Here is a 21841-nt window from a genome sequence, read left to right on the forward strand (position 1 = left end):
TCTACAATGTATACAATAAAGAAAAACCCTTGGATGAGTAGGTGTTTCCCAACTTTTGACTGGTACTGTATATATATTTATACATACAGTGAGGGGAAAAAAGTATTTGATCCCCCTGCTGATTTTGTACGTTTGCCCACTTACAAAGACATGATCAGTCTATAATTTTAATGGTAGGTTTATTTGAACAGTGAGAGACAGAATAACAACAAAAAAATCCAGAAAAATGCATGTAAAAAATGTTATAAATTGATTTGCATTTTAATGAGGGAAATAAGTATTTGACCCCTCTGCAAAACATGACTTAGTACTTGGTGGCAAAACCCTTGTTGGCAATCACAGAGGTCAGACGTTTCTTGTAGTTGGCCACCAGGTTTGCACACATCTCAGGAGGGATTTTGTCCCACTCCTCTTTGCAGATCTTCTCCAAGTCATTAAGGTTTCGAGGCTGACATTTGGCATCTCGAACCTTCAGCTCCCTCCACAGATTTTCTATGGGATTAAGGTCTGGAGACTGGCCAGGCCACTCCAGGACCTTAATGTGCTTCTTCTTAAGCCACTCCTTTGTTGCCTTGGCCGTGTGTTTTGGGTCATTGTCATGCTGGAATACCCATCCACGACCCATTTTGAATGCCCTGGCTGAGGGAAGGAGGATCTCACCCAAGATTTGACGGTACATGGCCCCGTCCATTGTCCCTTTGATGCGGTGAAGTTGTCCTGTCCCCTTAGCAGAAAAACACACCCAAAGCATAATGTTTCCACCTCCATGTTTGACGGTGGGGATGGTGTTCTTGGGGTCATAGGCAGCATTCCTCCTCCTCCAAACACGGCGAGTTGAGTTGATGCCAAAGAGCTCGATTTTGGTCTCATCTGACCACAACACTTTCACCCAGTTCTCCTCTGAATCATTCAGATGTTCATTGGCAAACTTCAGACGGGCCTGTATATGTGCTTTCTTGAGCAGGGGGACCTTGCGGGCGCTGCAGGATTTCAGTCCTTCACGGTGTAGTGTGTTACCAATTGTTTTCTTGGTGAGTATGGTCCCAGCTGCCTTGAGATCATTGACAAGATCCTCCCGTGTAGTTCTGGGCTGATTCCTCACCGTTCTCATGATCATTGCAACTCCACGAGGTGAGATCTTGCATGGAGCCCCAGGCCGAGGGAGATTGACAGTTATTTTGTGTTTCTTCCATTTGCGAATAATCTCACCAACTGTGTCACCTTCTCACCAAACTGCTTGGCGATGGTCTTGTAGCCCATTCCAGCCTTGTGTAGGTCTACAATCTTGTCCCTGACATCCTTGGAGAGCTCTTTGGTCTTGGCCATGGTGGAGAGTTTGGAATCTGATTGATTGATTGCTTCTGTGGACAGGTGTCTTTTATACAGGTAACAAACTGAGATTAGGAGCACTCCCTTTAAGAGTGTGCTCCTAATCTCAGCTTGTTACCTGTATAAAAGACACCTGGGAGCCAGAAATCTTTCTGATTGAGAGGGGTTCAAATACTTATTTCCCTCATTAAAATGCAAATCAATTTATAGCATTTTTGATTTTTCTGGATTTTTTTGTTGTTATTCTGTCTCTCAGTGTTCAAATAAACCTACCATTAAAATTATAGACTGATAATTTCTTTGTCAGTGGGCAAACGTACAAAATCAGCAGGGGATCAAATACTTTTTTCCCTCACTGTATATATATATATATATCAGTGCCTTCAGAAAGTATTCAGACCCCTTGACTTTTTTCACATTTTGTTACGTTACAGCCTTATTCTAAAATTGATTAAATAAAACTATTTCCTCAGCAATCTACCCACAATACCCCATAATGACAAAGCGAAAACAGGTTTTTAGAAATGTTTGCAAATGTATTTAAAATAAAAAACATTCCTTATTTACATAAGTATTCAGACCCTTTGCTATGAGACTCGAAATTGAGCTCAGGTGCATCCTGTTTCCATTGATCATCCTTGAGATGTTTCTACAACTTGATTGGAGTCCACCTGTTGTAAATTCAATTGATTGGACATGATTTGGAAAGGCACACACCTGTCTATATAAGGTCCCACAGTGACAGTGCATGTCAGAGCAGAAACCAAGTCATGAGGTTGATGGAATTGTCCAAAGAGCTCCAACCCAGGATTGTGTCGAGGCACAGATCTGGGGAAGGTTCCCAAAACATTTCTGCAGCATTGTAGGTCCCCAAAAACACAGTGGCCTTCATCATTATTAAATGGAGGTAGCCATGATTAGCTGTTCAGGAGTCTTATGGCTTGGGGGTAGAAGCTGTTGAGAAGTCTTTTGGACCTAGACTTGGCACTCCGGTACCGCTTGCCGTGCGGTAGCAGAGAGAACAGTCTATGACTAGGGTGGCTGGAGTCTTTGACAATTTTGAGGGCCTTCCTCTGACACCGCCTGGTATAGAGGTCCTGAATGGCAGGAAGCTTGGCCCCAGTGATGTACTGGGCCGTACGCACTACCCTCTGTAGTGCCTTGCGGTCGGAGGCCAAGCAGTTGCCATACCAGGCGGTGATGCAACCAGTCAGGATGCTCTCGATGGTGCAGCTGTAGAATTTTTTGAGGATCTGAGGACACATGCCAAATCTTTTCAGTCTCCTGAGGGGGAATAGGCTTTGTCGTGCCCTCTTCACGACTGTCTTGGTGTGTTTGGACCATGATAGTTCGTTGGTGATGTGGACACCAAGGAACTTGAAGCTCTCAACCTGTTCCACTACAGCCCCGTCGATGAGAATGGGGACGTGCTCAGTCCTCTTTTTTTTCCTGTAGTCCACAATCATCTCCTTTGTCTTGGTCACGTTGAGGGAGAGGTTGTTATCCTGGCACCACACGGCCAGGTCTCTGACCTCCTCCCTATAGGCTGTCTCATCGTTGTCGGTGATCAGGCCTACCACTGTTGTGTCGTCGGCAAACTTAATGATGGTGTTGGAGTCGTGCCTGGCCATGCAGTCATGGGTGAACGGGGAGTACAGGAGGGGACAGAGCACGCACCCCTGAGGGGCCCCTGTGTTGAGGATCAGTGTGGCAGATGTGTTGTTACCTACCCTTACCACCTGGGGGCGGCCCGTCAGGAAGTCCAGGATCCAGTTGCAGAGGGAGGTGTTTAGTCCCAGGATCCTTATCTTAGTGATGAGCTTTGAGGGTACTATGGTGTTGAATGCTGAGCTGTAGTCAATGAATAGCATTCTCATGTAGGTGTTCCTCTTGTCCAGGTGGGAAAGGGCAGTGTGGAGCGCAATAGAGATTGCATCATCTGTGGATCTGTTGCGACGGTATGCAAATTGGAGTGGGTCCAGGGTCTCCGGGATAATGGTGTTGATGTGAGCCATGACCAGCCTTTCAAAGCACTTCATGGCTACAGACGTCAGTGCTACGGGTCGGTAGTCATTTAGGCAGGTTATCTTAGTGTCCTTGGGCACGGGGACTATGGTGGTCTGCTTGAAACATGTTGGTATTACAGACTCAGTCAGGGACATGTTGAAAATGTCAGTGAAGACACTTGCCAGTTGGTCAGCACATGCTCGGACTACACGTCCTGATAATCCGTCTGGCCTTGCGGCCATGTGAATGTTGACCTGCTTAAAATTCTTACTCACATCGGCTACGGAGAGTGTGATCACATAGTCATCCAGAACAGCTGGTGCTCTCATGCATGCTTCAGTGTTGCTTGCTCTACGGAGAATAATTGGAGAAACTCCCCAAATACAGGTGTGCCAAGCTTGTAGCGTCATACCCAAGAAGAATCGAGGCTGTAATCGCTGCCAAAGGTGCTTCGACAAAGTAGTAAAGGGTCTGAATACTTATGTAAATGTAATATTTCCATTTTCTTTTGGGTTTTTTTGTTGCAGAAATGTCAAAACAACTATTTTTGCTTTGTCATTATGGGGTATTGTGTGTAGATTGATGGGGGGGGGGGGACGGACGGACGGACAGACTATTTAATCCATTTTAGAATAAGGCTGTGAATTAACAAAATGTGGAAAAGGTCAAGGGGTCTGAATACTTACCGAATGCGCTGTGTACACACACAAACCAAAGTATGTGGACACCCCTTCAAATAAGTGGATTTGTCTATTTAAACCACACCCACTGCTGACAGGTGTATAAAATTGAGCCATGCAATCTCCATAGACAGCCATGCAATCTCCATAGACAAACATTGGCAGTAGAATGGCCTTACTGAATAGCTCAGTTACTTTCATCTTGGCACCTTCATAGTATGCCACCTTTCAAACAAGTCAGTTCGTCAAATTTCTGCCCTGCTAGAGCTGCCCTGGTTAACTGTAAGTGCTGTTATTGTGACGTGGAAACGTCTAGGAGCAACAGCCGCTCAGCCGCAAAGTGGTAGGCCACACAAGCTCACAGAACGCGACCGCGGAGTGCTACTCCATATCAATACCCATGATTTTGGAATGAGATGTTGGATGAGCATGTGTCCACATACTTTTGGTCATGTAGTGTATATTACTACCAACAATTTAACTGACGTTGGTTAGGATTATCCAATTGTTTGGCGCATAAGAGTGTCCAACTTTCTTTATTTTCATACAGATTACTCTCTGTTAGTCAGCACCTCTATACATTTTTTTGGGGGCGGGGGTGATGCTTTTTACTAGACTGTAGCTTACTCCCACACACACAGGCAAACACACACGGTGATGTGAAGCTGCATCGTGTCAGAAGCATGGAGGCAAGTGATAACCAGAAATTAATAGTTTTCTTCTATAGTAAGATCAAGGCACTCTCCCACACCCACACAGACCCGCAAATGTGTGTGCGCGTCCACACACAAACAAACACACCAATATCTGTCACCACTCTATTTCACTCAGTGAAACCATTAGCAGCTTTGGAACAGTGTGATTCGGCAGGTTCAAAGGGACAGAGACCAGAGAGAAGGCAAGAGGACCCAGAGAGGTGAGGCATCATCCCATGCAACCCGCTGGGCAGAAAATGCAAGTGGGAGTGCAGGGAAAGAGTCATCAAGTGCTGGATGAAAGCAAAACACCACATGAAGGAATTGTGGAGGTTTTCTAGTCTTATGTCTGTACGTTCGTGTGTATGATAGCTACATAAGAGACTACTGATCTCATGCTGTTTTACCCTGAGGTATTCTGTCATCCGCCAGTTAATAGTGTGCGTGTATGTGTGTGTAGGGAAGAGGGAAGCATGTGTATAATCGTCAGAGCAGTGTGATGACCAATAACCTGAGTGCACAGGCCAAGTGGAAGAGGGAGGGGGGTGGAAGAGTGTGTGTGGTGTGGTGTGGTGGGGTGGGGGGGAATCTGTCCGGAGGTCGGTGATAATATCCAGGAAAGAGAGGGAGTGCGCCACATCCTGTTTTGTAAACTGTATCCTGCAGCCTTTTGGAGTGCGGCTTCAGCCGAAGGATGCGGGAGCCAAAGGGGAGAAATGGGTTAGATGGGTGGACGATAGTGGAGGAGGGTTGTACATAGGCCAAGGAAAAACGCATGTGGGGGTAAGAGGAGCATGGTGAATGACCTCACTCCTCTGTTGGAGGTAAATGCAGCACACGTCCCGCAGGTGATTTACGAGCGGCCATGACTCAGGAAGCATCACCTCGGCTTGGCACTTTGCATACACACGTTCTTCCGCCGCCCTGCGTACAGGAAGCCAGCGAGCGCTTGTGTTTTCCCTCTATTGATCTGGAAGTTAAGCGAGCAGAATACGCTTGCAAGTGATACAAGACCCGAGATAGGGCAAGGTGAAATTCAAGTGCAGTGAAGACGATAGAGGGGGAGAGGGATTAAGTGGCAATAAAAGCTTAATGGACTTTTACAAAAATAGTAAGCTTTAAGAGGAAGACGGGGAAAAAACTTGGAACAATGAAAAGGAAGAGGAGCGTGCGATTTAAAATGCCGGAGGTCAGTGGGGACTGGGCAGAAATTCCGCTCTACCTTGGTTCACTCTTCAGAGCCTAGTTTAGCGACAGTCAGTAGTAGGCTATTGTTCTATACATTTTGTTGATATGAGTCCATTAGCAGAAGTCACAATCATTAACCTACAATGCTATCCAGTCATAATAGGAGTGGCTGGATTACCGTATGCAATCACAGTTAACCTTACAGTGCATAAGGTCTAACTCAGTTTGCTTACTCAGATTGAGGAACAATGGTTTCAGATGTGCACATCGACCAAGCTCAACCAATTAAGCATTTATCTGAAAATCACACCACCAGCCCTGATATTCTAACTATTACAGTACATGCATTTGGGAACACACACACACACACACACACACACACACACACACACACACACACACACACACACACACACACACACATAATGACAATGCATGCATACATTTCCTTATGCACACACACACTCAAACAACATCATGTTTGGGCATAAATTTGCCTGCAATGACACAGCTCCCCATCCATCCCTTAGGCGCACATCTATTGTTATTGATGACACATGGTAATGTAATGGTATATGTCTCACCCTTCCCAGCCCTATGCACAAAAGCAAATATAGCCTATCACACTGCAGCGCACACACACTGGTTACCCTTGTGCCCGGAGCTCCCCAGCGCTTATTCATCAGAGCGAGAGAGAGATCCTTGTGTGTTGCTGTGTGACTGAGTTGAGCTCCATGTTGGCGATGTGCGCAGAGAGGAAACCACCGCACGCACCTCTAAGAATGACACTTCGGTTTATCGTTCAACTTCGAGAACTTTGGATGTTTAGCAGCTATTTTTACTTTTTTTCATCAATGGAATCAACAAGAGACTAGTAAAATCGCTGCCTTCACAGCAACAGCAAAACATGTGTTGGAATTTAGGCTAAGAAGCAGATTAATTTAAATAATTAGTTGTTTTTTATTTTCTTCAAAACAACCAAAGTGATAGACATTAAGCAATAATTCAGTCGCCTGCTGCAGATATTCACTTAACTTTTGTGTTATTAATGATCCTAAATACCAGCCAGAGCATAGATAATTTTTCCTATAGGCCTAGTGTTGCCCATTTAGCTTAGCCTATAGCCTACTTGGTAGACGCTCCTGGCATACCTAGAGCTCTTTCTTTATAAACGTTTTTATGCGAAAAAAAAAAGTAGGCAATTCAAGAAAACAACAGTTAAAATCTACTGTTCAACCTAAATTGAAGGAAGGAGTCAGGAGATCAATGATTTGCACTCTAGTACGAGTGATGCGCAACAAAATGTCCCTCGCGTGAGGCGCAATGTCTTTACAGCCTCGCGTCTTCCATTGACAGGACAGCCGGCAGACAATCAACAAAGAACATCTGTGCAACTTGTGGAAGAGATACAAAAAATGGGGAGAAATAACCATCGACATTAAGGTAAACATTTATTTTAATTAAATCATGGACGGGGGGGGACGGGGGGTGTAAAGAGTGTAAAAACAGCAGCAAATCAGCTCCAACTCATTTTAATTGAAGAAATCTCTTCCAAAGTATTCGCATGCACAATAGAGAGATATATGTGATATCTTATACAAATGTAAGCAAGGTTTGAAATGATTATGTTTTAGTCAAATGTTAAATCAGTTTGTGCTTCTTGCGGTCAATTTGCAGTCTACAAATTATTTGTAATTAAGTTCTGGCCCCCGGGACATCTTCTCAAGAAAAAATTGTCCTGCTGCTGAATCTAGTTGATGATCCCTACAATAGGCTATCTGATATTAACACTTCGAGTAGCCTATTTGGCTGCAAAGATGAGAACGCACTGACAGCTGAGTTAGCTTTTGACTATTTTTAACTAGTCACAGGTTGCCTACAGGGTTATACTTAAATGTTTTGGTGTCTCAAGTAAGAAACAGACTGTTATGCAATTGCTTAATAAGCTATTCAAAGTTAAGTATACAGAGGCAGGTCTACTAGCCATCCTCACTCACAAAGCAGTCAAATGCCAGACTTTATCATAGCATGTGTCTTATCCACACACACCAAATAAGTAGATTAGAACCTGTTAATACCGTGATGCTTCCCTTATCCCCCCCCCCCCCCCCCACCTTATTTAAACCTATATTCTGTCAATCGCCATCCATCCAAATTCCATGATATTTGACCTCAAATAAATTCAACACCACTTTGGTAGTCTTATCTAGTGGTTATTCAAAATCCTTCAACAGAATTGAATTGGATCAAAGAATCATTCAAAGTAAAGGCCACAAATGTCTCTGGGAGTTGGGTTGGTGTCATCATGTTATAAATCATTATTAACAGGCCACCTCATGCACTGTGTGTGTTTGTTCCTGCCAGCCCCCCTGTGGTTGATGGTGATGCCTGAGTCCAACCCAGCAATGCAGAGGACAAGAACCTGGTGGTGGCTGGGACAACTGGGTGTTTCTCTGCTGTTTCTGGTTTTCCCGCTTCTCAGGACCGAACCGCTCCAATTCGAGCTGTCGTTCAATGGACTTTCGGAGCCCCAGAATGTGACACTGGCTGCTATACTGCCTTTGCGCAACACTGAATACCCGTGGGCCTGGCCTCGCGTGGGGCCCGCTCTGATGAGGGCTCTGGAGCGAGTCAATGACGACCCCACCCTGCTGCCGGGCCACCGCCTGCGACTCGTCTACGACAGCAGCGAAAACAAGGACGGCGTCTGCTCCGACTCAGTGGCGCCATTGGTGGCCGTGGACTTTAAGTTCTCCTACGACCCGTGGGCCTTCATCGGCCCTGGCTGCGACTACGCTTCGTCTCCCGTGGGCCGCTTCACTACCCACTGGGACGTTCCCATGGTGACGGCCGGGGCAGCGGCCATTGGCTTCAACATGTACACGTCCATCACCAACACGGGCCCCACGCACAAGAAGCTGGGTGAGTTTGGGGTGCGCCTGCACCGGCATTTTGGCTGGCACAGGCACGCCATGCTCATGTTCAGCGACAACAAGGACGACGACCGGCCGTACTACTTTACGGCCGAGGGGCTGTACACGCAGCTGCAGCTGGACAACATCACCACGGCAGACACGGTCTTCAATGAGCAGAATGGACCGGTCCAGTATGAGAACCTCATCCGTGTCATCAGCCAGAGTGCCCGAGGTGAGCTCCCTGTCTAATCTCTGTCCATCTGGCCTCTATCCTTTTTCTACCTAAAGTCTTCTGGACACCCTCTGCCTTTATCTGGGTGACTGTTCCTTGTTCTCATCTTGATATCAAACATTGTTTTTGTACAATTGCATACAGACACGTACATGTTGACATGGTTTTCTCATGCCAAAAACATGAGAAAATAGCTCTCAATCGGTCACAAACCCAGCTTGCAGTAGATTTGCTCTAAGTTTTATGACCGCACATTAAAGCCATATGTTTAATGTGTGAAAATAAGTGGCCTGAATAATTGCTGTTGGCAGTAATGGTATTTTAATTCCATTATTTCATTAAGCTGTAGAGAACAGTCATTCCCAGTTGGTCCTTATTTTAAGACCCCCATGTGTATGCTGTTTTCATTTCCAACCACTATTTTCATTATTTTGAATTGACCTGTCAACTTACTAATTATGTCGATACATGACGTCCCAATTACCAGATGTAGGCCTGCGTGCACATGCACAGTTTACATCCAATAGATTGAATGATAATATTTGAGCTTATTTTTTGTTGACCAAGTGAGTCAATAAACAGATGACTTGGATGGAAAATGTAACCAAAAGTGTAATTAATGCATGGCACTGGCAGATCGAGTATTAATGCATGGCGCTGGCAGATCGAGTATTCAAAAAGCTGTCAACTTGCCACAACGACAATTAACACACAACACAGTGAGGGAGAGAACTGACATCTGTTAACACACATTAAACAGACAGCCAGAGAATGTAGCAAGAGGAAATAGAGAGAGTAAAAACTACAACGCATTTCTCACTCTCCAATTTTAAATTCCACCAAGGAATCAATTATTTTGGAGCAACGACAGAAATAATGAAATGTTTCCTTCTTTTTTTGCCATCTGGAAATAGGTAGAAATTAAAACAAGGCAACAGTAAACATCTCGTCCTCCACGAATGATGCAAGATGTATCATTCACCCAAGTTTCGTCAAAATCGGGCCAGTGGTGTCTGAGATATCGCCTGGGTTAACTAGACTCATATCCCTGAGCATGTGTGCCAAATTTCATCACTCTGAGTCAAGCAGATGTGCCTGTTACAGCGCCACCGTGTTGTCGATATAATATTATTGCATATGTTGAGTCTTGACAGTGTTTGCAACATTTTGTTACAATACGAATATCCTTGACTGATTTATATGCATTTATGTGCCAGACCACGCCCATGTGAATGTTTATGGGTCAAATAGCGGCCATGTTGTTTTAGGTACTAGTCTGATGCCACATTTCAAGTTTCGTGCAGATCGGTCATTCGGTGCCAGAGAGGTAGCGTTTTAATTGTTTTTCACAAAATTCTAAATGGCGGAAAATCCATCATGGCGGACCTTATGGTTCCCTGATCCAAATGTATTCCTTGTGAGGAGAGGGACCTATGTACTGAATTTCATGACTATAGGTCAAACGGGGTGAGGGGCGTGACCTTTCAAAGTTTGCATCTTCAATCTCTTGTTATAGCACCACCATCTGGCCAATCAGTGTAATTTTGTCAATGCCGGATCTCACATCATTCAACCCAAGTTTCGTCAAAATCGGGCCAGTGCTGTTTGAGATGTCGTGTGTGACTAACGCACTAACGTACCAACGGTCTGAGACAAATCCACAGTCCCCTCCCCGATTTCATTGTTGGGGACAATGAATCATGACAAGTAAAAAAACAGAGAGTGGAGAGGGAGTTAGAGAGGATGTGCACAAGCAAAGTGATGAGTCTGTGAAAGATATAATAGACAAAACAGGAGAGTGATGGATAAATAAAGATATACAGATAGAGTGCAAATAGTTAGACGACGTAGGCCTACTGTAAGAGAGACGGCAAGTGCCCTCCTTGCCTGATCCGTGTGTTTTGGTGGGCGGCCCTTTCTTACATTTACGTCATTTAGCAGACGCTCTCATCCAGAGCGATTTACAGGAGCAATTAGGGTTAAGTGCCTTCTCTACTACTTTGTCCCTGCCTCAAGGGCACGTCGACAGATTTTTCACCTAGTCGGCTCGGAGATTAGAACCTGCGACCTTTACGGTTACTGGCACAACGCTCTTAACCACTAAGCTACCTGCCGCCCACTCTCTTGGCAGGTTTGTTGTGGTGCCATATTCTTTCCATTTTTTAAATAATGGATTTAATGGTGCTCCGTGGGATGTTCAAAGTTTCTGATATTTTTTTATAACCCAACCCTGATCTGTACTTCTCCACTACTTTGTCCCTGACCTGTTTGGAGAGCTCCTTGGTCTTCATGGTGCCGCTTGCTTGGTGGTGCCCCTTGCTTAGTGGTGTTGCAGACTCTGGGGCCTTTCAGAACAGGTGTATATATACTGAGATCATGTATATATACTGAGATCATCATAATTATGTGACTTCTGAAGGTAATTGGGTTGCACCAGATCTTATTTAGGGGCTTCAAAGCAAAGGGGGTGAATGCATATGCCCGCACCACTTTTCCGTAATTTATTTAGTAGAAATTTTTTAAAACAGGTAATTTTTTTCATTTTACTTCACCAATTTGGACTATTTTGTGTATGTCCATTACATGAAATTTACATTTACGTAATTTAGCAGACGCTCTTATCCAGAGCGACTTACAGTTAGTGCATACATTATTTTATCGAACCCACAACCCTGGCGTTGCAAACGCCATGCTCTACCAACTGAGCTATATCCACTGCCGGCCATTCCCTCCCCTAACCTGGACGACGCTGGGCCAATTGTGCGCGCCGCTCCATGGGTCTCCCGGTCACGGCCGGCTACGACAGAGCCTGGATTCAAACCAGGATCTCTAGTGGCACAGCTAGCACTGCGATGCAGTGCCTTAGACCACTGCGCCACTCTGGAGTAAAAATCCAAATAAAAATCCAAGGGGGATGAATACTTTTGCAAGGGACTGTAGCAATGGAAGGCAAACGTCAGCAGAGGCAACTCCACTTGGCATACAGATAACCTTATTATGTACTTGAGTGCTTCATTGTTATTTCAAATCTGTAACTAATTAAAGGTGCACAATGCTAAAATCGCTCCGCCATTTCCTGGTTACTAAAATTCTAATAGTTCGCCTAATTTCATTTTATGTGACAAAACAAGCCAGTATAGTGTAGAGAATCACTCTACTATCTAAACAGCTGTGAAATATATTTTCCATAACCCAAAATATTGTTATTTCAGCTGTTTGAAACTGCTGTACAAAACCAAAAGTAAAAGACACAGAAACGAAACGTAAGAATAGGAAGCATAGAAATAGCGCTCATAGAACAAATCTACCGCATCTTAGACTTGCTTTCGATGAGAATGACATATCTATAACACGCATTTCTATATAAATTTGGTCGGATCGCCCAAAACGTGACATATTGCAGCTATAAGTGCTCCCTGGCTAGCGCCCTTAACTGAACCACCACCAAGCAATCAGTATATCCAATATGAAGTTTGCGAGTATTGTGTATGTGGCTTTAATTCAATAATTGGCTAGTTCAGATGTTGACTTGTGCTGTCAGAGACTGGGTCGTCCCCCAAGAGAGAGGCCAAGACATTCTGGAGGAGGCCACCTACAGAGAGAGAGAGAATAGGAGGAAGAGAGAGAGAGAGCACGAGAGAGAGAGTGGGAGAGGATGAAAATAAACATGTTCTGGATCCCTTCAGTTGGTGTGCTGTTTGAGCGTGAAGTTGACCTGAGACAAAGCTGTCATGTCCTGGCAAAATAACTATTGTACAAAGGGCAAATGTGAACGGAAGAGGGAGCTTGTTTTACCTTCTGCGACCGACAGTATTTCATTAGCATTTTTTCACACCACTGAATTCTTTATTTTGGAATTGACCCAGAAATAAACTGTATCTTGTTGGCTGTAAAATCCATGTCTTTATTGAAAAGAATGTGTGAATGGGAACACTTGATTGGTTCTAGTTTGATTGTAATGGAGAATGTCTTGTTTGTTATCTTCAAGTAGACACATGCATTTCTGTTGCCAGTACTTTGTGGCGCCAGTACTTTTTGTTCTTAGCCTCAGGACACACTGAAGAACGTACATGAAAGCACATTGAATGATCAGAACTCATAATTTTCCATACATTTTCCTTTTGACTTCTTCAATTTGGTCATAAGCTATTTGATGATTATCAGCAGATGGTATTCATTCTAACATGGCTTCTTTCAGTTTATTTGGCTTGCTGCACAGGTGTAAATGTGGAATTTTGATAGTGTGGCAGTGTGGCTCATGGTTTCTGAGACAGAGGACATTACGTGAACTTGAATGGTAGAATGTAGGTGGTATAACTGCCCTGTCGGAAACCACCTCGCGCCGTGCCCGGCCTCAGCCAGTTTCCTGTAGTCCACTCCCCCAGTTCCCACATGGGTACGACAACATTTCTAATTAAAAGTCCCAAACTTAAGCAAGAGGCCGAACCAGTGGCCCCCCTTTGACTTTATAAGGCAAACGGCTCAGGACATTTCTGACACCAAGGTATTTCCTGTAAAACATCATTTGTCCAGATATTTTGGTTCTCCAATGTTTTATAGGGCTATTTCTGGTACCGGCCCCGTAGGACCGCCATCTGAGTTTATTGACTGTCACGCAGTCGTTTGTCTCACCGAGCGACCAGGGAATCAATTCGCAGGCTAAGCTGACCCAGCTGGGGGTGGAGTGGTGATGGGTGGGAGAGAGAAGGAGAGAGGAGAGGGATGGCTGGCTCTTCAGCTCTACCCCAGTCCATTGTGAGGGATGCTCAGTTCTCACATGATCTTCGCTGCACTCACACTCCCTCACCAGGAGCCTGAACTTTTCGTGGTTGGTCAAAATAATACAGTACCATCAGTTCCCCCTCTGCCTTCCTCCACCAACCATCGCTTCACGAAATTAGGAAACCAATGGGACCACTCTTAACTGGTCAGAACCCACAGTTTAAAATGAATAATTATTTCAATATCCCAGGCCTGTGGGCAATATCCGAGTGTTGTTTACCTGTTGTATTTTTTAGGTTGTAGCCTGTCCAAGCCCCAAGGCCTCTGGAGTGATTTAAGGCTGGTGGTAAAAGGGGTTTGGGTTTCGGGGGAGAGGGGGTGGGGGGGAGCTCTGGAACAACGTCATTTGATGAAGTGATTTGCAAGCAGAGATCTATATTGGAGCCAGCTGTCCCATTTAAAAGGAAGAAAAATAAGCCTGGTTTCTCTGGCTCTTTGGGTTGCAGTGGAGGCAGAGAGCACCCCTAATTCAAACAGCATGGAGACTTCCAGTGTGGGATTACTTAGTGGTGCTGTGACTGTCTCATCCTTCGTGTTTACCCCCCCAGCGGCATTTAGCAAATCAAAGCTGTGGATAGTGTCGGTTTGTTAAACTGGAAGGCAAGAGAAGGGGATAGAGACAGAGAATGAGAGAGGAAAACAGTAAAAGAGAGCCCAGCTAGAATATAATGTTCTGAGAACCATATGTTTCTTAAAGCTTGGTGAGAGCGTGGTTGTCCTATGGTTATTTTGCATAAAACCTTCCCACAACTTTCTGGGCACATTTATGGAACTTCACAAAAAAACATTATTTTTCTGGTATTTCATTATTTTAACAGAACATTTCCTAAAAGTTCAAACATACTGTAGTTACATTTAATTTCAATTTTGGTCATGTTCTAGGAACGTTCTCCAACTGATTTGACATTGGGAATGTTTTCAAGTAGTTCAGAGAACGTTAAGAAACAACATTCTTCTGAGGGAATTTCAGTACTTCAGCATAACGTTTCCAACAGGTTTCTTCATGGTTCTATTTAAAGATGCACTATGCAGAAATCGGTCCGCCATTTCCTGGTTGCTAAAATTCGAATAGTTCGCCTAATTTCAGTTTATATGACAAACAAGCAGTCATTGGGTAGAGAATCATCGTACCATCTAAACCGCTGTGAAATATATTTTACATAAACAAAATTAGTGTATTTTCAGCTGTTTGAAGCTGGTGTGCAAAACCTAAAGTAAAAGACGCTAAAAATAAACTTAAGAACGGGAAGCATAGAAATAGCGCACATAAAACAGATCTACCGCTTCTTAGACTTGCTTTCAATGAGAATGAAAGATCTATAACTTGTATTTCTATGTGTATTTGGTTGGGTCGCCCAAAAAGTTACATATTGTAGCTTTAAGTCATGTTCTCAAATTGTTCTGAGAACGTTAAGAAAACGTACCATAAAAACCACAAAAAAACTTTTGTAACGTTCAGAGAACATTCTAAGAATGTTATTTAAAAACATATACATTCCATTCTCAGCATCAACAAAACTATTTTTATCCTCTTATCTTGTTAAGTTTGTTCAGGTGGGTTGGCTGCGCCCACTAATTGGCTACACCTTTGAATGGGGTCTGTTTGAATAGACTAAAATGGTCTGTTTGAATAGACTAAAATGAACAGCTGTCACACTCTGGCTCTGGGGACTTTATATGTTGAGCCAGGGTGTGTAGATTCCGTGTGTTTATGTGCTGTGTTTTGAGTGTCTAGTTGTTCTAGGTCTATGTTGGCCAGAGTGGCTCCCAATCAGAGGCAACGAGTGTCAGCTGTTGTGGGTTGTCTCTGATTGGGAGCCATATTTAAACTGTATGTTTTCCCTTGGGTGTTGTGGGTTTTTGTTCCGTGTCGGTATTTGTTTGCCGTGGACTTCACGAGTCGTGTTTTGTTTGGTATACTTTAACTATTAAAGTCATGTTTGTTTCACACGCTGCGCCTTGGTCTACTCACTCCTACGACGAGCGTGACAGAAAAACCCACCGTACCAGGACCAAGCAGCGTGTCCAGGAGCAGTCAGCCTGGTCCAGCCCGTTCCTGCCACTCGCACCAAGTCAGGGGTGCGAGTCGTCAGCCTGGTTCAGCCCGTTCCTGCTACTCGCACCAAGCCCGGGGTGCGAGTCGTCAGCCAGGTCCGGCCCGTCGCTGCTCCACGCACCAAGCCAAGGGTGCGAGTCGTCAGTCCGGTGAGGCTCGTTCCGGCTCCACGCACCAAGCCAGGGGTGCGTATCGTCAGCCCGGTCCGGTCCGTTGCTGCTCCACGCACCAAGCCAGGGGGGCGCATCGTCAGCCAGGTCCGGTCCGTTCCTGCCTCACGCGCCAAGCCAGGGGTGCGCGTCGTCAGTCCGGTGCCTGATCAGGTACCGGTCAGCTGCTCCACAACGGAGCGTAAGCAATCCGCTCCGTCGATGTCCAGTCCAGATCCAGCCAGCGGGGTCAGACCGGACCAGGGGCGCTACGGGGGTATTATGGAAGGGTGGTGGTCAAGCCCGGAGCCGGAGCCGCCTCCGAGGAGGAATGCCCACCCAGCCCTCCCTGGGGGGGGTACTGTCACACTCTGGCTCTGGGGACTTTATATGTTGAGCCAGGGTGTGTAGATTCCGTGTGTTTATGTGCTGTGTTTTGAGTGTCTAGTTGTTCTAGGTCTATGTTGGCCAGAGTGGCTCCCAATCAGAGGCAACGAGTGTCAGCTGTTGTGGGTTGTCTCTGATTGGGAGCCATATTTAAACTGTATGTTTTCCCTTGGGTGTTGTGTGTTTTTGTTCCGTGTCGGTATTTGTTTGCCGTGGACTTCACGAGTCGTGTTTTGTTTGGTATACTTTAACTATTAAAGTCATGTTTGTTTCACACGCTGCGCCTTGGTCTACTCACTCCTACGACGAGCGTGACAGAAAAACCCACCGTACCAGGACCAAGCAGCGTGTCCAGGAGCAGTCAGCCTGGTCCAGCCCGTTCCTGCCACTCGCACCAAGTCAGGGGTGCGAGTCGTCAGCCTGGTTCAGCCCGTTCCTGCTACTCGCACCAAGCCCGGGGTGCGAGTCGTCAGCCAGGTCCGGCCCGTCGCTGCTCCACGCACCAAGCCAAGGGTGCGAGTCGTCAGTCCGGTGAGGCTCGTTCCGGCTCCACGCACCAAGCCAGGGGTGCGTATCGTCAGCCCGGTCCGGTCCGTTGCTGCTCCACGCACCAAGCCAGGGGGGCGCATCGTCAGCCAGGTCCGGTCCGTTCCTGCCTCACGCGCCAAGCCAGGGGTGCGCGTCGTCAGTCCGGTGCCTGATCAGGTACCGGTCAGCTGCTCCACAACGGAGCGTAAGCAATCCGCTCCGTCGATGTCCAGTCCAGATCCAGCCAGCGGGGTCAGACCGGACCAGGGGCGCTACGGGGGTATTATGGAAGGGTGGTGGTCAAGCCCGGAGCCGGAGCCGCCTCCGAGGAGGAATGCCCACCCAGCCCTCCCTGGGGGGGGGTACTGTCACACTCTGGCTCTGGGGACTTTATATGTTGAGCCAGGGTGTGTAGATTCCGTGTGTTTATGTGCTGTGTTTTGAGTGTCTAGTTGTTCTAGGTCTATGTTGGCCAGAGTGGCTCCCAATCAGAGGCAACGAGTGTCAGCTGTTGTGGGTTGTCTCTGATTGGGAGCCATATTTAAACTGTATGTTTTCCCTTGGGTGTTGTGGGTTTTTGTTCCGTGTCGGTATTTGTTTGCCGTGGACTTCACGAGTCGTGTTTTGTTTGGTATACTTTAACTATTAAAGTCATGTTTGTTTCACACGCTGCGCCTTGGTCTACTCACTCCTACGACGAGCGTGACAACAGCTTTGAATGTGTAAAACACTAATGGCATGCTAGCTCCATCCTGGTGGCACAGTGGACTAATTCCATGGATAAAGAACAGAAGATTATAGGTTCAATTCTCACTGATGTCGTGTCACAATAAAACAATGATGTGTTTGCATAATTAGGCCTAATGCCTAAGGAAATTAATTTCCATGTGTCCTATCTGTAATTGGAGTTCAAAAAAGTTAACCCAAAATGAGCTAGCAGTGTAATTAAAAGTCTTATTGAAATGTTCAGTGAAAGTTTTAAGGAAGTTATTCAAAAACATCCAAATAACCTATAATTTCCATTGTCAGAGTGTTAATAAAACCTCCCAGGAAAACTTTCAACGAACTGGAGTAAAACTTTCTCAGAACCTCCCTGCAACCTAAAAATAAAAGTTCCCAGAACAGGTTACATTTTCACTTCTGTTCTCAGAACGTTTAAAAAACGTTCAGTTTTACCGGTCAGGAAACGTATGTCTTCGTTCCCACAACCAATGTGAAACCAGAAACATACGTTCCCACAACTTCCAAGAAACCAAATGTGCTAGCTGGGAGAGCTTTTGTAATACTGTTCCATTATTACTTCTAATTGCCCTGGCAGCATTGCGCCTTTCACAGTCATGCTGATAAAGAGTATTTGGATCAGAGCGTTAATTTGCCGGAGAGTCATAGATCTCACCAGAAGGGGAGACCGAGTGTGCCAGCGTATCAAACACAGCCCGAGGGACAATGAGAAAACAGTTTGTCGTGACTTGTTCCCAGAGAAATATTTATTTTTATGATCGCATTCCAAATTATTTAGTTCTGGCTGTTTTTCTTCCCGTCTAAGTTCAAATTTCAACCAATTGTAATAATTTACTTGCATAAATATTACTTGCCATGTGTCTATGCAAACAAAGTTACAAAACAATTAGTTCAAAACATAGAAAAGACCAAGAGAGCCAAGACAGAAAAAAACTTGTGAGAAAATGCGAGAAATGCAAATTTAGTGTGAATGAAAGCACAGAGCTGCTTTGTAAAGCTCACTACGTCTAAATTGTATCTGCATTTGAGAGTTTACCCTTCACTGAGGAGGGATTATGAGGCCATGGCACTGTCAAGGTATTTGGATAGACGGTCCATTTTCTTTCCTACTCCCGATGTGCCAGAATGAAAGTTTGACTGAGAGGAGGATCTGCAATCATGGCTGAGCCAAGGAGATAGTTTCCATGGCGACAGGCAGCATCTGCACAGGAACGGGTGGGCATGACAGGAGCTGTCACCTGCCCTCCCGTGTCGTATATATTTTCATCTTGCGCAGTGGAACTGTCAGTGTGACCACCACACTGTACTCCCTCTCCCTCTCTTTCACATGCTCTCAAACATACAGAAGCACTCACAGTCTCTCTCTCTCTCTCTCTCTCTCTCTCTCTCTCACACACACACACACACACACACACACACACACACACACACACACATACACACAATAACCATATGTTCGAAAACGTGTCACTTTGTGTATGCATGTGCATCTGACAGGGTAAATTGAATGCATGTGGAATAATGATGCGTAGATGTTCAATACTCCCAGATACACGCCAGCCACACATCTGAATGTAAATCAAATCAAAGATTAGCTTTTTACCTAAACATGGAGCTGACATCACTGGAAAAAAAGCATGCAATTGCTATAAATAATTTACAAGCCAGGACTTCAAGAACTGACATATGCATGCTTTAGCAGAGTAACTTTGTACTAGCCTTGTATTACCAGACTGATTACTGCTGAATCCGTGTAGCTAAACAGAATGTAAGCTCGCAAGACTTCCAGATGGTTGTACGAGGTTAACTTTGGACTCCAATTAATCAAAATCTTATCTATTTTGTCCCTCACCTCAATTGCTTGAAATTGCTTGTATTTTTCTAAATACGAGGATGTAAAAAAAAACAGACACATTTCTACAGGAGCAAAATGGCAGAGCCTTACCTAGCCACACTCTAGATGGAGTATGTTGACAGGACTCATACTGCATTCCTAGAGTATCTACAATGAATCACTTAATTGTCCTCCAGGGAGAATTCTTATACATTTTAACTCTGGAGACACAGTTACAAAATGAACAGACAAACTAGAGTTTGCTTTTATTGAGGTGACTTGTTACATTGTTAGGTTGCTGAAGTGTAGTGATTATTTATTTACTTTTTCAACTTGCCTGGATTTGATTCACTTTAAACTAGAAATTGGTTGCGCAAGCAAGGGCATCGCTAGAAGTGTTGTCACGTAAATTAAATCATGTCAAATAAAGCAACTATTCCCATTCATTAGGCTATATTCAGTTTTATCTGATACTCTGAAAATGTTTATTTGCCACTATCTCACAACAGTGCAAGTCAGCATTGAGTTTTTGCTTGAACACGCTCCCTGTCATCATTTGAAATGATATGCTTGAACAGAGGTTGATCATTGGTTGAGTTGTCACATCAACTGAAAAGGTAAACCGATGTCTTGTGCACTGGGGCAAAATGATACGATATCGTTCCACTTCTCTGAATTGGTGAGAATTACTTTCACACCAGCTGGGAATCTAACACCTTTTCGTATTGGTAAACTAGGTTGCCTTTTTTTTCTCATTTTGGCAGGAAATGCTATCACAGCTGTTAAAACAAAACAAGCAACCCCTTTCAAATGATCCAGGTTTGACAGATATCCCCCTTAGATGGCCCATGGCAGTCAGTACGGGTATGAAGTACAGTTGACCGGACATTGCTGAACACACCCTGAATCTAACACCCCCTCCAATTGAACCAGATGTGAAAGCCAACTTAGACTGGCAGGTTGACCAGATATAACTGAAGAGGAATCCACCTGAGTGGGGTCAGTGTGTAGGCCTATCACTCAGACAGGACGATGAGCCTGGACACCGACGCAGCTACGCAACAGACGGAGTATGTTTTTTGGCTGAAGGACCACTGAAGCGCGGCTCCGGGGTCGACGCCTCGCTAAATGGCACAACACACACACACAGGAAGACACACAGAGGAGCGATGGGTTTAACCCTACCTGACTTATAACGGCTGATACGGTTGAGCATGACGCGGGTAGAAAGATTGCTGGTCCGATTAGCCTGGCAAACGCTCCCCCCGTTTTAGTGGGCTATAATAAAGGGGGCCATCTGTTGCCACTGGAGATACGAGGCCTACGTGCCGTGTGCCAAGACAGGGGAGGCGGTAATTGCTTCTGTTTGCCATATTCAAGGTCCGCCATCGCTCGTCATCGACGTGCTGGACGTAGTGTGTAAACAAGATGGGCCTGCTTCTGCTTTTCTTTCACCACATAGAAGCCAACTCTGCCATATAGGCTTCCTCGACCCAATAAAAATGGATTAGACGGAATGGAAATGTGTTACTCTGAGCTAAATGTTTTAACATAATGTCGGAGAGCTTAATCAACCTGCTAATATTCCCTGGCAAGAAGCAAATAGAAAATGACTTACTTTACACAAAGTCAGTCCTTGTTCACCTTCACCCCTAGAATTTGATTTATTATGTACATCGAGCCAGGTATAGTTTTGTGGTTGTAAATTATTTAGGCAGGGCACTTTGCACTTTGCATGTAAAGATCATGCAAATCCCTGTATACCGGATTGATAGTAGCTTTTACCCAGCCTTCCTCTTTGTAGAGTGAATGTGAGATTATGGAGTCTGGCAAATCAAGTTTAGATCGGTTTAATATTGGAATAAAATCCAGGCTTTTATACCCTAGTCAATGTATTGATTGGTTGCAGAATACTTAGGGCACTTTGCGTACCACCTATGTAAAACAAATGATTCTTAACAAATCCATGTATGCAGGATAGTGATTAAGATTGCGGGGTTTAATACTGATATAAAATCCAGCCTTTTAGACCCTTGTCAATGTTTTGATAATAGTCTGTTTGACATGTGGCTTTCATTAACCAGAGGGCCTTTTTCCATGAAATCTCCCTGCCCTTCATGCAAATGACTCTACAGATCTGGCAACCCTCACCCGTCCCAATCCTCATTAATCCTCTACACGGGGCAGCCACTAATCAACACTGTGGACAGATGACACTCAGAGGACGTCCCCGCATCTACAGTTCCTTCAGAAAGTATTCATACCCCTCTACTTATTCCACATTTTGTTGTGTTACAGCCTGAAATCAAAATGGATTC

At 44.9% G+C, this 21841-nt stretch overlaps 1 protein-coding gene across 1 annotated transcript in view; it reads left to right on the forward strand.

Moving 5' to 3' along the window:
• The first annotated feature begins 6562 nt into the window (after positions 1-6562).
• LOC311132705 (atrial natriuretic peptide receptor 1-like) overlaps positions 6563-21841 on the forward strand; it is a 116490-nt gene continuing 101211 nt past the window's right edge. Inside the window, exons 1-2 of the mRNA XM_084165977.1 lie at positions 6563-7342; positions 8264-9046. Of these exons, the coding sequence (XP_084022103.1) occupies positions 8278-9046 (769 nt within the window). The 5' untranslated portion in view covers positions 6563-7342; positions 8264-8277. The remainder of the gene's footprint in view (positions 7343-8263; positions 9047-21841) is intronic.

The sequence above is a fragment of the Coregonus lavaretus genome, assembly GCF_964263955.1.
Source record: "Coregonus lavaretus genome assembly, chromosome: 7".
NCBI classification, from domain to species: domain Eukaryota; kingdom Metazoa; phylum Chordata; class Actinopteri; order Salmoniformes; family Salmonidae; genus Coregonus; species Coregonus lavaretus.